Raw genomic sequence first — 17,335 nt, forward strand, 5'->3', positions numbered from 1 at the left:
GCTGTTTTCTTACTCACATATTTCTTTAGATCCTCTTTGCTATGGAAAGATCTGGTTTTTCCCTTGAAGGTGAATTCTAGTTTTGCTGGATATCTAATTCTGGGTTGGCATTTTGTTGGCCCAGAGGACTTGGATCGTGTTCTTCCATGCTCTTCATGTGTTGTAGGTTTGTGTCGAGAGGTCTGCTGTGATTCTGATCCTTTTTCCATTGTAATATAGCTCTTTCTTCATTTTGGCTGCATTCAAAATTTGCTCTTTATTCTTGAGATCTGAAGCAAAATAATTTTCTAATAAAATTCCTGCTTTTGCTAAAATCTAAAACTGCTGACTAGGCCTCTTCTATTATAAAAATAAAAGCAAAACAAAAAAACGATGCTGTCTTGGACCACAAAACCAATTTTCACATGCAATTTGTGTGCAGGAGAAATAATCCTTCCTATGAACAAAATATTTTGGCTATGGATCTCTTTATAGTCATATCTTAGTTAAACAACTGTTTTGAAAAGTTTTATTTTATACGTGGCATAAGTGAAATAGGGCATAAGGCTAACACTGTAAGAGGTCACCATTGATTCTTTATTTTAATCCATAACCTCCTGTAGCTGAGATATAAAATTTAGAGATTATTACATTGTCCAGGAATTTTAAAAAGCCCCTCAGTGGAACAATTGAGTGGTACACAGAGTGCTGGCCATCACAATGAATAGAGAAGGAAGGGTATGCGACACATGGGGATGGATAGCATCTGGGCCTCTAGTAGTGCTTCACCTAAAACAACTTTGCCACAGCTATGTAAGTCTTCATATGATTTTAGAAAGAGCTGAGATTTGAGCTAGGTAGTAGGTGGGTAGATAGGTAGGATAGATAGTAGATGGGTAGATCAGTTGTCACATATTGTGAGGACACTGGAATTCAGAAATTGAAGGAACAGATATTTCTCCTATATCATGTTATCTACTTCAAAATCCTGTTCTCCCTTTCTTGTAGCTTCCAGGGCTAAACTCAGCATGATCAACACCATGTCAAAGATCCGTGGCCAGGAGAAGGGGCCAGGCTATCCGCAGGCAGAGGCGCTCCTGGCAGAGGCCATGCTCAAGTTTGGAAGAGAGCTGGGAGATGATTGCAACTTTGGTAACTGTACTTTCTCTCTCTCTTAAATTTGTGGGTCCTCCTTCGTGGCTGTGATCCTGGTAAGAAAGTCTATAGAAAGTTAAAGCCATTTTATTTTTTATTTTTTATTTTATTTATTTATTTATTTATTTTTTGCCAGTCCTGGGCCTTGGACTCAGGGCCTGAGCACTGTCCCTGGCTTCTTTTTGCTCAAGGCTAGCACTCTGCCACCTGAGCCACAGCGCCCCTTCTGGCTGTTTTCCATATATGTGGTGCTGGGGAATCGAACTGAGAGCTTCATGTATAGGAGGCAAGTGCTCTTGCCAGTAGGCCATATTCCCAGCCCTAAAGCCATTTTATGTTTCAGTTCCATTTTAGACCTTACAAACATAGACCAAAAATTTGTTTTTAAATGTTGCTTCATTATTTTTATTTTTATTTATTTACTTTACATTTTTATTGAAAAGATGATGTACAGAGGGGTTACAGTTATATGTTAGGTATTGAGTGTATTTCATTGTGAACAGTATCACTCCTTTCTTCATTTTCTCCCAGTTTTTTTTAACCTCCCAACCCACTTTCCCTCTGAATTGTATAGTTCATTTCCAAAATAGTTTTGGAAAAGAAAAGATTTAATCTACAAAAAACAAACAAACAAAAAAACCCCCAAAATCTCTTTTTTCCATTTCTCAGAGTTCACTTCAATAAGCATCATTTTATATGATCATAGCCACAATGTTCTTGAGCCCCTGTGATCTCCTCCTAAGAATATCATCTTTTGGTCACACTGTGTGAGTGTTTAGAGCCCTTGGACATGATAAATTAAACAGGACTCTATGCTTCCTTATTTTTAAGGTGATTCTTTTCTGAGCCATTTTCTTTTCACTATTTCCTTGATAAGACCCTAGATTTGCCAACCCCCGCCCCCCACCTCTCTTTCTTTCTCCAGTCCTGGGGTTTGAACTCTGGGTCTGGGCACTGTCTGCACTTCCTTTGCTCAATGCTAGTACTCTACCACTTGAGCCATAGCACCACTTCTGCCTTTTTCTGTTTATGTGATACTGAGGACTCAAACCCAGGGCTTCATGTTCATGCATGTTAGGCAAGCACTCTACGTCTAAGCCACATTCCCAGCCTGTGGCTCACACCTCCTTTGGGGTGGGTTTGGTAGAAAATGCCTTTTGGGAGGGAGGGAGTGGTCACATCGGCACCTTACCACACCCTGCCACAAAGGTTTTCTCTTAGATCTTTGCTCATTTGTACATGGTCCCTCATTTCACAGCCCCAGATAAGATAGCATTTGTTCTTTCACTGATTTCCTACTATCAGTTAAGACACTGAACACCTTCTATCTTCATGCCTTGTGATGTGGGGAACTCTTAAGTAACCTTCATTCCTAGTTGACCTATTTTCTTTTCCTGGTATTTGCTTCTACTGAAAGAATTTGCTTAAAAATTAGCATGTTGGGCAGGGCAATTACTTACACAAGTGGGCAGAAAGCCTCCCAAATGTTACATTCCTGCTAATAAGGAATATCTCCCTGGTTCCTAGAATGAACTATGGTACATTGGAAAGACATTCTTGGTGTGGGAGTGGTGGGAGTGTATTCTTTCTAGTCTATTGGTTTCTTCAGACAGGCAAGCTTTCATCTGTGACGGCTCTGGTATTGCCCATGCATCTCCTCCAGATTCTTTGAAGTTTAAGAGCTCCACTTTTTCCTCCTAGGTCCAGCCCTTGGAGAGGTAGGAGAAGCCATGAGGGAGCTCTCAGAGGTGAAAGACTCTTTGGACATGGAAGTGAAGCAGAATTTCATTGACCCGCTTCAGAATCTTCATGACAAAGATCTGAGGGAGATTCAGGTATGTGCTGTTAGTTTCTTGTAAGCGAGCAGTTGACATCATACCATTGCAAATATCCATTTATTAGGCTAGTTTTCTTGCTGACAGCACTAGTGAATTTTAAAATTACCCTGCAAGACAAATTGAGGGAAAACAGAAATGTACTACTTTCCATCCCACTGTCACAACTGAGTTGCTCAGGAGTATGATATATGACTTCTCTGTGTTCACTTTCTATGTTAAATTACCATTTGGTTTTTGTTGTTCTTTTGGTTTCTTTGGTGTTACTAAGGTCTGAATTCAGGGCTTTGTACTTGCTAAGCAGACACTCTGCTACTTGAGTCATACTCCCAGCCCATTTTTGCTTTGGTTATTTTTGAGATACACTATTCCTGGGCCTTCCTAGACTGTGACCTTCTTATTTATCTTTCCTGCCTCCCTGGAATGCAGAATGTAACACTGTTCCACCTTTCTGTTCCACCTGTTGAGATGGTGGTTCCATGTATATTTTGCCTAAGCTGGCCATGATCTTTCTAATCCTAGCCTCCCAAGTAGCTAGGATTACAGGCATGGGCCACTACACTCAGCATACAGTAACTAGCTTTTGCAAATATATTTTCCCTAGAAGGATAATGTCCTTTTTCTTAGAATAAAAGTTTTGTGTTGTTTTGTTTTTAATTAGAATGGTGTGGTAGCCTATTACCCCTAAAATGTTACTAATACTACTTAGCTTAAATAAATACTCTTATTTTTAAACATGTGCTTTATGTTCTCCTTGCTATTCCTTCTAAAACATGTAGAACAGTTATGATATTTCTATTAAATAAACTTTAGCAGTCTGTGTATCTGCTTGGGAGTGCAATGTTTGCTCATTTATTCATTCACTTATTCATTCTACAAATATTTTGGAATGCTACTAGAACTTTTTGTTGTCTACTAAATGAGTTTCTGTAGCTTGAACTCAGTTTTACTCAAGATTAAACATACTTGATTCAAGATCACTCAGTAAATGGTAGGCTCACTAAAACCACAGTCTAGCTCTGATCCTTGTTCTACCCTGTTCTGGCTGTAGGCTCAAGTGTTTCAAGTAATAGTCCTTCCAAAAGAGCAAACTTTTAGTTTAGAGCAGGCATGGATTAGAAGTAAGGAAGGTCTAGGGTTTTATTTATTCTCCTTTGCTTCTCATTTCTTTACCACTCCCAACTTAATCTCATCTCCTTCCATTTGCTTCCATACATACCCTGAAGCGAGAAAATCTGGCCTTTTCACCCAACAATGAACAGTGGAAAAGTGATGCTATGAGAAACAACAACAACAACAAACCCCAACATTTTGGTTTGGGAAAGACTTCACTACCCAGCACTAGGGATATTGGGCACAGGCAAGACACCTTATTTGGAATAAGAGTGGATTAAAGGGTAGCAAGGAGCATTAGATGAAATTCTTTTCTAGGTCCCTGTGTGTTGGTTTTGGGATTGTGTTGCATCGTCTGTTGAGAGGCAGGCTTAAGCTCAATAAGAGGTTTCTTCAAAAACACCTGTCATCCAGGGAAGGTGTTTCAAAATATAGATTCCTAGATTCAATCCTGGATGTTTAGAGTCAGATGATCTGGAATGCATATAGTAAACAGCATAGGTGATTGGGACACACTGAATGGTTCAGAAAGCAAGAATGCCATTCCTGCTCCCTGTACCTTAGGGAAAGTTGTTTTCCAATGTCTTCTATGGGGTGCCATATTTCGTGAGGATGGGGACTTGAGAACTCTGTACATGCACCCTCGCAGTGTGTGGGGCACATGTACATGTGGTATCAGGAGGGAAAGGATGAGTCCCGCTTGTCTTTGGCCTGGGAAGCCAGAACATAAAAGGAAATGGTATTTCCTGCCTTTTCTTTCCCAGCCTTATTTATTTTTAAAGATACTCCCTCACATAGCCTCTGAAAGCATTTGTCTCACTGGTACCTGTTTTTTCATTTCTCTGGTGACATACTTTGAAATATAGCCTATTTTATTTTGCAGGCCAATTAGCATGTTATTAAAGTGAGCTGTAAAGAACTACTTTCAAAGCATGCTCCTGTTATTTTCAGCACCATCTAAAGAAGTTGGAAGGGAGGCGCCTAGACTTTGATTATAAGAAGAAACGGCAAGGCAAGATCCCAGATGAAGAGCTCCGTCAAGCTCTGGAGAAATTTGATGAGTCTAAAGAAATTGCTGAGTCAAGTATGTTCAACCTCTTGGAGATGGATGTAAGTAACTTTCCTGTGGTTTTTAAAATTTAATTTTATCATTAAGCCAAATGATTGATGTGTTTAGGGATATATCATTATGTATTATTATATCATAATATGTTATATCCACATATATAATTATATATTATTGATTTTATTACATGGTAATACAGAGTCATTTCTTTTTTAATAATTTTGAGTGATAAGTAAACTCAGGAGTGGTAAATTTTTTTCTGCAGTTTTATAGTTTGATTTGACTAGAATTTACTAATGTGTCCTAAAGCTGCATGCCAGTTAATGGCTTATGTCTGTAATCCTGGATACTCAGGAGGCTGAGGTCTGAGGATTGAAGTTCAAGCCAGGCAGGAAAGTTCATGACACTTTTATCTCCAATTAACCAGCAGAAGTGCCATTTGGAGGCATGGCTCAAAGAGTAGAATGCCAGGTAATGGACATGAGCACAAAAAAGCCACGCAACAGTTCAAGGAATTAAGTCTTCATAACCAGCACTCACATGTGTGCCTGCAGAGAAAGATTGAGAGAGGAGAGAATAATTATGAAGGTCTGCATATAAATCAAATACATAAGAAATGATGATAAAGAGTATCAATCAAGGAGCTCCAGTGGTATAATCAGTTAGCTTTTTGTACTTACAAGAATACCAATCAAGCTGGGAGCCATTGACTCAAGCCTGTAATCCTAGCTGCTCAGCAGGCTGAGCCCCTAGGATCAGAGTTCAAAGCCAGGGGCTGGGAATATGGCCTAATGGTAAAGTGCTCGCCTCGTATACATGAAGCCATGGGTTCGATTCCTCAGCACCACATATATAGAAGAAGCCGGAAGTGGCGCTGTGGCTCAAGTGGTAGAGTGCTAGCCTTGAGAAAAAAGAAGCCAGGGACAGTGCTCAGGCCCTGAGTTTAAGCCCCAGGATTGGCAAAACAAAACAAAACAGAGTTCAAAACCAACCCAGGCAAGAAAGTTTGTATGGCTATTATCTCAAATTAACTTTTATCTCCAAAAGGCCTAAAGTAGAGCTGTGGTTTGAGTGGTAGAATGTCAGTCTTGAGTGAAAAAAGCAAAGGGACAGCACCAAGGCCCCAGCTTTAAGCTCCAGTAGTGGTGTGCGTGGGCATGCGCATACACGCACACATACACACAGACACAGAATTAAACATTCAGAATTGGGAGTCATACATAGATTGGAATGTTTTGTATTTTGAAGTGAAGTTGGATATATACTTTGAAGAAGTAGTCTTAAGACTGATGACTGTAGCATAGATACTATGCTTGGGGCATCTTTATTGGGTCCTTCTTGAGGGCAGAATATACAAATGATACTCAGGGAATGCAGGCAAAGTGGAAAACATAGATATAAATAGCACAAGATATAGAAAAGGATAATGAGAGGGGATTAACTAGCTCATAAGATTATGGAGGCTTGGAAGTCACAAAAAAGCCCTCTACAAGCTGGAGAACCATTGGTGCCAGTCCTGGATTCCAAGTCTGAAAGCTGTAAAGAACCTGGAGTTCTTAAGTCCTAGGGCAAATGAAGCTGTGTGGCCATCCTCAAAAGAGAGAGAGCAAGAATGAATTTGTCTTCTTCCACCTTTTCAACTCAGATTCTCAGCTAATTAGGTGGTACCACATTAGATAAAAACAGATCTCCCATACCCAGTCAACTGAGGTAAATGCGAAACTCATCTGGAAGCACCTTCACAGACATGCCCAGAAATAATGGTTTGCAAGCTGTCTAGCCAAGTTGAAAACTGCAAGTAACCATCACTGAGCTGCCTAACTGTTCCTCACTTGACAGGAGCCATGCTGAGCATACACGGTTTTTACTGCTGCCCAGATACAGTATAGGTTTGTCTACGAACAACTCTTATGTCCTACTCAAGAGGAATGCCCTGGGAATCCTGAATCACAGTGCCCTTTCCCTGCACCCAGGATCCCATCCCACCTTTACACTCATAGGACAACCTTGCCTCTCTTGACTTAGAGGCTACTACTAAGCTAGATCACAACATAAGACTCAAAATGAATAGAAACTGAATTAGCTTGAATTATTAGAGCTGGAATAAACTTAAAATATCACCAGATCCAATACCTTTACGTTACAAACACAGCTTATATTGACCTCCCATGATGCATTGTGAGAAACCAATATTCATGAATATTCATGTGGGTGTAGGGGGGTGGTGATGTTGGGGCTTGAACTAAGGGCCTGGACACTGTCCCTTAGCTTTCTTACTCAAGGATAGTACTCTACCAATTGAGCCACTGCTCCACTTCCATATTTTTGATGATTAATAGAAGATAAAATTCTCATGGACTTTTCTGCCTAGGCCAGTTTCTAATTGTGATTCTCAGATCTCATCCTCATGAGTGGGTAGGATTACAGGCATGAGCCACTGGCACCCAGCTATATTTATCTTTTCAGTATTAATAGTATCATTCACATGAATATATATTATACTGAGAGCTACAGATAGGAAGAAAATACTCCCTTGCCATTGCATCATTTTCCTATAAGATAAGCACAGGGCTATTTAACTAAAAGCAATGTGATTCTTTTTTTTCCTGAGGATTCTTAGTAAAGCTGCTTCTCTTCATGGTACTAACAGGCATGGTTCCATGTATAAGGATGCTTTCTTTTCCTCCATCAATTTGGAAATTACAGAACTATCTATCTTAGCCTGACTTGCTTCACAGTTATCACCATCACCAAGCATGGAACAATATGTTGGGGACCATACTGTGATGTGCATGTGGAAGTAGTAGCTGTTGAGAGATCATAACTGGTAACTGAGGCGTGATTTCCCTATCCATCTGCAGATTGAGCAGGTGAGCCAGCTGTCTGCACTTGTGCAAGCCCAGTTGGAATACCACAAACAGGCAGTGCAGATCCTGCAGCAGGTCACTGTCAGACTGGAGGAAAGGTAGGTTCCACTTCCCTGCATCTCTCACTTGTGCTTTCTTGCTATAGAATCATAAGTAATGAAATGGAAATAATTGAGAATTTCATTTGGAGACACATTTCTGCCAAATTCCTGCTGATTTTCTACAGGTCCCAGATGGATTCTTCGCTTTGATTCTATTTTGTCTTGTGTTTTGTTTTACTTTGTTCTACTGAACCTATAGTCTTTTGGTTGTGTAACTCTGCAGTGCATGCTTTTGGAAATGTGCCTAACACTGAAGCTTTTATGAAAATCTTGAAACTGTATGTGTCAAAACACTCAAGGAATCTGTGCCATTGTGACAGCTGTTGTGCGTGAAGGGTCATTCCTCCTGAAATGTGTTCAAAGTAGGTGTCATTCTACAATCACCATATCCTTAATCATTCCCACCCATCCAAATCTGGAGTGTACCCTTATTGACCTGTAACTGGAAAGCATTTAATGGTATGCAGAATGCACTTATTGACAAATCCCTTTCAGTTTTGTGTCTTCATTGGCCCATTCCCCCACCCTGTATCTTCCATCTGCTCATTCCCTTCAAACCTCATGTGCCACTTGGAATAGCTTCTTTCATATATTCTTCTGGAAAACACTGCTGTTGATTTTTTTACCTCTTTTCTTAAATCTTCTCCAACTTTCCCACATAGAAATGATTCCTCTCTGCCCAACTCTCTTCCCCAAGTCCCTTCCGAACTTTGTAGATATATGTGTGACAACAGTATTGTTCATGATGGCCAATTGTTGTACTCTCTCAGGACAAATGCTGCTTGTGGAACAACTGTGTCTTACCTTTGTGTTCTTGGGCCCCACCATGGGCATATTTGCACAAATAATTCTAAATAAAGGAAATGAGGTATTGAGAAAAAGAATTCAGACTGTGAGGATAAGACTGAAGAGGGAGCAAGGAAAGAAAACTAAAGTTCCTTAAGTTTTCCTTCTGTGTCATTCTATTTAGTAGGTTTTATTGTTTTTATTTTTTAATTGGCTTTATAATTCCTACTCCCATCCCCTTTCTTTTCAATACAGAATAAGACAAGCTTCATCTCAGCCTAGAAGAGAATATCAGCCTAAGCCACGAATGAGCCTGGAGTTTTCTACTGGAGACAGTACTCAGCCCAATGGGGGTCTCTCCCATACAGGCACACCCAAACCTTCAGGTAAAGAGCTTAGGCCTTGGGCTTGGGGCTCATCCACTGACACTGACACTTTTCTAGAAATTCTAGAAGCATTCCAATCTGGCTACAAGAAATACACATCCATACCCCTGATGTCACTGTTAGTGATTTCAGTACCCTGGGATATATATATAGTGTTTATTGGAACTAGGGAAGGGAAGGGGAACATCAAAATGGAGAGACAAAGGGTAAAAGGCAAACCAATGCAATATCAATACTTAAAAAACTATATGCTGTAATCCAACTGTACAATTCATGGGGGTGTGTGAATGGGGAAGGAGGAAGAAAAATGAGGGCGGAGGTAACAAGTTTGATATGAATTGTACTTACTGCCTTATGTATGAAACTGTAACCCCTCTGTACATCACTTTGACAATAAATTAATTAATAAAAATTTAAAAAATTTTTAAAAGTAATGTACCTCCATTTCTCATGGGACAGTTTGTCAAGTAGAAACTGTGCTAAGGGAATCCACCTTTTTTTCATTCACCTTTCCATTCTCTCCCTTCCCTCCTTCTCAATAGATCTTAAACTTCTTTTGAATACCTTTTTCTTATTCTTAGGCACCAGCCCTCACTGACCTTGTAACTACCACCTGGTCATAAGCGATCTGAAACATATACTAGGGACTGGGTAGGGGTGTTACCTTTGTTCCTGCTGGCCACCTTTACTCCAAGGATCCAACCCACACGTGAATGGATGCCCTGGGCAGTGCAAACCCACATGCATTCCCACATCACCCTCCAACAGCAGCTCCAGGAACTGGCTGAGCTGGGTTTCTTCAGTCACAGGAGCATATGGTTGAATATATTTGCAGATGGGTGTATTTCAAACCTCAACCAGCTAGCTTACCTTTCCTACTTCCTACTCTCACCCAGTTCAGCATGCTGTGGTACTGAGGTCAGTATGATGAAAGCTAAACATTGTTTTCTCTTGAGAATATCAGCACACACCCAACTTAGGCATTCTTTCTGTTGCCATGATCGCTCTCCACCCCTGCACACGAACTAAACCAAAGCCTGTCTTTGAGATGCTTCCAACTGCAACACTGGCTTAAAAAGTGTGAACTAGCTGATACTGGATGTGGGTTTTCAAGGTACATAGTGTTCTCTTATTTTTCTTATTTTCCCATAGCCCCAGTTCTTGATGTTCTGCAGCATAAAACTTTTCATAAGTACTGTTAGGAGACACTGAAGAAGCTCTCTAACTATGGTGTTTATGTCTACAGCTCCCAGCGCCCATATGGGTGTCCACTGCCCTGAACTGGCTCCCAGTACTGGTCTTAGAAATGATTCTTGACTGCTTCTCTCTCCCCACAGACTAGTCAGATAGTTCGTTTTTGCCTTGGTGCTTTCTCTAAGTTAAAATGTAATTACATTGTTTCCCTTTCAAAACAGCTAGTATTGGAGCAGCATGCATTTGTCTGAGTCTATGGCTTGAGTTGATAGTTGCATATTGTAGCTCTAATGCACTGCTTATATGTGAAAGTTTACCATGTACAAATGATAGAATTTTTTAACAACATCACATTTCATAAATGCAGCATAGTTTGAAATAAGTTCTGTTCTAATTTTTTGACAAATGGGATTGCTTTTTATTTATTTATTTATTTTGCCAGTCCTGGGGCTTGGACTCAGAGCCTGAGCACTGTCTCTGGCTTCTTTTTGCTCAAGGCTAGCACTCTGCCACTTGAGCCACATTTCTAACTTTTTCTGTTTATGTGGTGCTGAGGAATCGAACCCAGGACTTCATGGATGCTAGGCAAGCACTCTACCACTAGGCTACATTCCCAGACCTGCTTTTTTATTTTTAATTTATTTTTAAAATTTTGTTTTCAGGGTGATGTACAGCGGGGTTACAGTTATATACGTAAGGTGGTAACTACATTTCTTGTCAAACTTGTTACCTCCTCCCTCATTTTTCTCTCACCTTCCCTCCTCTCCAATTACTCCCCCCCCACGAGTTGCACAATTAGTTTACAACATATTTTCTTATAAGTATTGCTGTTGCATTAGTTTGCCTTTTACCCTTTGTCTCACCCCTTTGATGTTCCCCTTTCCTTCCCTAATTCAGACAAACATATATATGATACCCAGGGTACTACAATCAAATACAGTGACAACAGGGGCTAAACCATAGGGAAGATAAACGAGAAAAAGAAATAATTTCACATAGTACATTAAAAATAACAGCAGCAATAATAAACTGCTTGTTTCCATACCTTGGAGTTCGTTTCACTTAGCATCATCTTGTGTTATCATATGCACATAACTTTTGAGCTATTGTGATCATCTGCTAGGACTGTGTTAGTCATAGACTAATTATTACTGATGAGGGAAACCGTACAGTCTGTTTCTTTGGGTCTGGCTCACTTCACTTAGTATGACTGAATTTTCCAAGTTTTTCCATTTACTTACAAGTTGGGCAATGCCATTCTTTCTGATAGAGGCATAGAATTCCATCGTGTATTTATATCACAATTTCTTGATACAAGAAACTTTTAGAACCCCAAACAGACCAGACCAGAATAGGACATCCTACCAACACATTGTTCGTTCCAATTTTGTACAAAGAAACTTAAGAGTAAAATTCTTTGTGAAAATTCACACAAAATAAGAACTTGAATCTAGTATGGTTTAAAGATTAAGTTGTGGGGTTTTTTTGGTGGTGCTGGGGACAAAACCCAAGGCCTTGTACATGTTAGCATGTAAGGTAAGCACTCTACCACTAAGCTGTATCCTAGCCTTCGTTTCTTGGAGATCAGGTTACACTGAGTACTCCTGCTATAGCCCAAATTCTGGGATTACAACCATGTGTCCACATGTCCCTGCTTGGACCCAGTGTTTTATATACAAGCATTATATACCTACATAAATATGTGCATTACACACACACACACACATACACACACACATTTGAAACAGCAATTTTCTGGAGTTTGGAGTTATCATTTGGGGCAGTAAGAACTGTTTATTTTTCTGAGGTTGCAGAATATTGCCATTTAGTTAATTCTACCATTTTTAATGTGCCATGGTTTTTTTTTGTTGTTGTTGTTTATTTTTGTACCAGCTCTGGAGCTTGAACTCAGGGCCTGGCATTGTCCCCTAGCTTTTGTGCTCAAGGCTAGTGATTTACCATTTCAGCCATAATTCCACTTACGTTTTTTTTAATTTTTTGGTGGTCATGGTCTTTCCATCCCAGGCTGGATCTGAATAGCAATCCTTAGATCTCAGCCTCACGAGTAGCTAGGATTACAGGTGTGAGCTATCGGTATCTATGCCAAGGGTTTTAAGTCCTAACATGAATGAATTTGCCTGTGCTGTAATAGTAACCTAAATCCCATTAGAAACCTCACAAGTTAGTGGACTCTCATCTTTGGACATTATCAGGAAGGCAAGCATCAGGAAAATCTGTTGTACTTACCACAAGAATAGGTGTGAAAAAAAGAATAGGTGTGACATTTGATAGTAGAAATCAAAACAAGAACAATACACAACTTACTTGTGAGAAAGCACCAGAAACTGACAGGGGGCACGATGTTCTTTGCAGTGGGTGCTGGGGTGTAACAACTCTGGAGGGTGATGAGGAAGGACAGAAGGGGAACACCAAGCCAAAGGAACACTGCAGTCAGAAAGTATTATGACTTACATACCTTCGCCCTTTTGTATTCTCTCTTGTTCTCATTCCAGGAGTCCCAATGGATCAGCCCTGCTGCCGAGCTCTGTATGACTTTGAGCCTGAAAATGAAGGGGAGCTGGGTTTCAAGGAGGGCGATATCATCACGCTCACTAATCAAATTGATGAGAACTGGTATGAAGGAATGCTTCATGGCCACTCGGGCTTCTTCCCCATTAATTATGTAGAAATTCTGGTTGCCCTGCCCCATTAGGGGGTTATGCTGGCTGGCTCACCTCCTTTTGACCCAGATAGTTAAGTTTAACCACTGCTTTGGTAATGCTGCTTACAATACATCTTGAATGCAGGCCGCAGTGGACCAAGTCATGGAGCCCACAAGTGTGTGGATCCCACAGGAATCATGGTGATGGATGGTATCTTCTGAGCCCAGTGGGGCATGGCATGTGCTTTTAAAACACCATCTGAGACTAGCCAGTAGTCACAGAACTGCTGTTTACACAGTTCTCAGGAGGCCATGGTTTCTTGAAATATGACCATGAGCCACATCACAGATAAACCATCCTACCGAAGATATTGTCTATCACCCAGGGGCCATCTCAATGCCTCAGGTTCTCCATTTACGCAGGAGCAAGTTCTTGCTTTCACATTGTCCTTTCCAAAATACTATGTGACTCACAGAATTGTCAAAGACAAGCCTCCCTCACCAGCAAATTCTCTTCTGGTCTAAGTGAGTTATTCTCTTGATGCCAGCGGTAGAAAAGTATTGATTGTGGGTTCAAAGCATTCTCTTAAAATGGCCACCTTTGTTCTCCTCACTTTAGCCTGTTCCTGAGGCACAGCTAGTTTTCTTCCCTCCTTGTTGTTACAGCCCTCCAGAGATTCTCATTTTATTTCTGAGTGAGACAGAGAGCAATCAGCACATTGTAGAAGGGGCAGAAAAGAGGAAATTCTCCATGAGGGAGAATTGGGAAGAGATCTGGTTTCCAAGCTTAAATTCTTACTGTACAGAAGCCATGTATATATTTAGACTACTTCTGAAGCATACAGGGAATGGGGGAACAGCTATCTTCTCTTCAGTTGTGTTTATGAATTAACACATTTCATGAATCCATTTGGCACAGAGACATAAGGAGAAAAAAACCACGAGTAACCATTTTCCCACTATTTCAGAGGGCAAGAAAAAATAAATGTCTCTCTTTTCCACTTTCACCTTGTGTTCCTTGGACATCATTTGTGCATATTCTGCCCTCAATGAGGACCAAATAAAGATGATATTTGTGCTTAGCAGTTTAGGGTATGTGGCTAGATATGCAAATCTTCTTCCCAACTCAGTTATTACTTTAATATCTCTCCCTCTAACCCCATCTTCATTTTGTGTGTACAGTGCTGTGTGTATGCTTATGAGTGTTTTTTAAAAATCTATATCAGTCATGGAAGTCCTGTTATCCACAGTTGTATTTATCTAGCTGTACAGACTCTTTCAGAGGTTTAATGTGCTGCTTCCTATGTGCTGCCTGCGGTAGTGGATCATGTGGAGTGAAAGGCAAATCTTACTGCTTCATGTATAAACTCTCACCATGGGAAGCATCGCTGTTTCCAATAAATATTGCCGAAGATAAAAACCCCAGACTTTGCTTCTTCATTTTGTGTCTGACAATGGGTGAATGAGGGCTATTTTTGGTCAACAGTTTGCCTTCTGATGGAATCAGTTCTGACCTGGTGCCAGCTTCATATTTACTTTATTGTGAGTATAGAAAATTCTGTCAGTAAAGGAGTGTGCTATGTGGACACAGGCAGCTTCTTGGCCACTGTAAAAGAAGACTTAGAAGAGAGGATAAGTAAGTGAGGAGAAGAGGTCTTCACAAAGTTAAATGAGATTTCCATGGTGGTATCAGAAGGATATAATGTTAGAGGAGCAAATAAGATACATCAACTAGTTTTCTCTTCATGCATGAAGAGAAAGACATTTATATTGAAAGATAGTTTGATCAAAATATAGCCTTGAACTAGGCATGATGTCATACACCTATAATCCCTTCTATTCAGGAGTATGAAACAAGAGTATCACAAATTTAAATACAGCATGTGCTACCTCAAAAAACTTGTCCCCAAACAAACACAAGAATAGAAAAAAAAAAAACCCTGAAAACCACATCCAGAATTTTTTTCTCTTGATATATGATGTGTAGCAGAGTTGAGTAACTGGGAACAAAGATAAAAGTGTATACAGAATATGTATTTCTCAAGTTCTTAAGAGAATAAACATGTTCTTTGTGCATTAGATGTCCCATATGTTCTTTTATTCTAAAGCTACCTGTACAAACTTTGTAAGCTATAGTGAATAGGTGAATATACAAAGTACATTTTGCAAATAATCCAATAAAATACTTGTTAACTGCTTGAATTCTAGAATATTACAGATGAATCCTTAAAGCAGTTTTTAAAATACAGTACTAGAAATGTTATTCTAAATGTAGAAAATCCAGAAGAATTTAAGCTGTTGAATCAGTAAATGAACTTATACTAAGGATCCCTTGATATATGTATACAATTATTTATTTCTGTATACCTGTTAGAAAAATTAAATTTAAAAAGTTATATATGAAGACATCAAAAAGCCAATTCTACAGTTATGACCTTGCATGGTTGTACAAAATCTCTACATGTAAAGTTATGAAATGTGTTGGAGAAAACATATGACCTTGGTAAGTAACATTCAAAATGTTTGTAGGTTAGAAAAAGGCAGTTCTATAAAAAAAAATCATTTCTCAGATTTTTTTTGTTGAGTCAGTGCAGTTTCAACCAAGATCTCAGGAAGTTTGTTTTTGTGTGTTTGAAAATTGAGAATTTTGGTTTTTTTAATTACATGTAGAAATACATGGGGACTTGTTTTCTTGAAAAGCATAGCTGGAGGACTTGATTTTATAGAAGTAAAAAAATTGTAAAGTTACAGTAAATGATGTCTGTATGGTTTAGGGGAGTTTGGGGGTTGGTTTGTTTTTGAGTCAGAATCTCTCTGAGTAGCTCAGGCTGGCCTCAAGTTGTAATCCTCCTGCCTCAGCCTCCTGACCTGGGATTGTAGGTATGTACCTCATATTCAGCCCAGGGTCATGCCATTGATGTAACAGCAAGAGAATAGACAGCCAAGACACAATCATGAGTTCAGAAAGAGACACCCATTTCACTGTATTTGAAACATTAAAGCCTTCTATTACCTTTCATGTGAGACATCCATATCAGTAACACCTTTTTAACATTGGTTCTGAAGCACAAAGTGAAACTAACAGCAAGACCCTACACCCAACAAATGAATCTCACTATGAGTCAGTCTCACATGAAATAGAAGTTCTCTGACCTTGGAAAAAGTTAATCTTTAAGGGAGTCTTGTGAAAACCATTCCTTATATACCTACTAGATTCAAAACCATTTAAATTCTTTATTTTTTATTGAGGTATAAGAAATACCTCTTTACAAAACACTTAAGTATAAGGAAGACTAGGCAAGTCTGCAGACCAGCAGTAGAAGTTAAACCTAAACACCTGTTCTAAGTCTAATCACAGAACAAACTGTCTGTAGTAAAAATGGAATTGAATTAAACTAAGAGTAACTACTCTGGTGAGGCTATGGTCTCTTTATTTTCTTATAATAGCGTTAAAGGAGAAAACTAGGAAAACTGATTTTTTTTTTTTACCTAGTTTGTCTTCACTATAAAAATTAGACAGCAAGCATGGTATGACCAAGAATGGAAATTTCTCAGGGATAGTTGATAATGGATGTCTTAAGTCCTGAGATATATCTCGTCCTGATCTGCACACAGTTTTAGAAGTCAGAATGTTCTCAAGGCTACAGTTTCAAGCGTCTCCTGCTCTGGGTGAAGCCATGTGGTCATTTGCAAAGTCCTTGTTTCATCAGCCATATTCTCACCTGTCATGTCCTATATAGATTTCCATTCATTCCACAAAGATGGCAAAGTGCTGAGGATGAACATTTAAGCTAAAGCTAAAGAGGGAATCAGCGATGCCTCTGTGGGTGATAGTTGAGAAGACTTACAGGGGCTGGGAATGTGGCTTAGTGGTAGAGTGTTTGCCTAGCATGCATGAAGCCCTGGGTTCGATTCCTCAGCACCACATAAACAGAAAAAGCCAGACGTGGGGCTATCGGTCAAGTGGTAGAGTGCTAGCCTTGAGCAAAAGGAAGCCAGGGACAGTGCTCAGGCCATGAGTTCAAGCCCCAGGACTGGCAAAAAAAAAAAAAAGTGCTTCAAGGCCAGCAATTTCTAGGCCCAGTTTAATGACCCGTTAATCTTTAGGTTAAAGGGTTCTGTCAAAAAAAGAACATGGCTATTTTTAAGGACCCATTGAATACTGACCACTTAAAGATCAGGACCTTGAAT

The 17,335-nt window shown here is 39.7% G+C and overlaps 1 protein-coding gene across 2 annotated transcripts in view; it reads left to right on the top strand.

Moving 5' to 3' along the window:
* The window catches only part of Sh3gl2 (SH3 domain containing GRB2 like 2, endophilin A1), a 191,737-nt gene extending 177,511 nt beyond the window's left edge, over positions 1-14,226 (top strand). For both annotated transcript variants that reach the window (XM_048355583.1, XM_048355662.1), the window contains exons 4-9: positions 988-1,131; positions 2,836-2,969; positions 5,034-5,192; positions 8,010-8,113; positions 9,158-9,288; positions 12,996-14,226. In XM_048355583.1, the coding sequence (XP_048211540.1) occupies positions 988-1,131; positions 2,836-2,969; positions 5,034-5,192; positions 8,010-8,113; positions 9,158-9,288; positions 12,996-13,195 (872 nt within the window). In that variant the 3' untranslated portion in view covers positions 13,196-14,226. The remainder of the gene's footprint in view (positions 1-987; positions 1,132-2,835; positions 2,970-5,033; positions 5,193-8,009; positions 8,114-9,157; positions 9,289-12,995) is intronic.
* The last annotated feature ends 3,109 nt before the right edge of the window (positions 14,227-17,335 follow it).

This window comes from Perognathus longimembris, chromosome 1, assembly GCF_023159225.1.
Source record: "Perognathus longimembris pacificus isolate PPM17 chromosome 1, ASM2315922v1, whole genome shotgun sequence".
Taxonomy (NCBI): domain Eukaryota; kingdom Metazoa; phylum Chordata; class Mammalia; order Rodentia; family Heteromyidae; genus Perognathus; species Perognathus longimembris.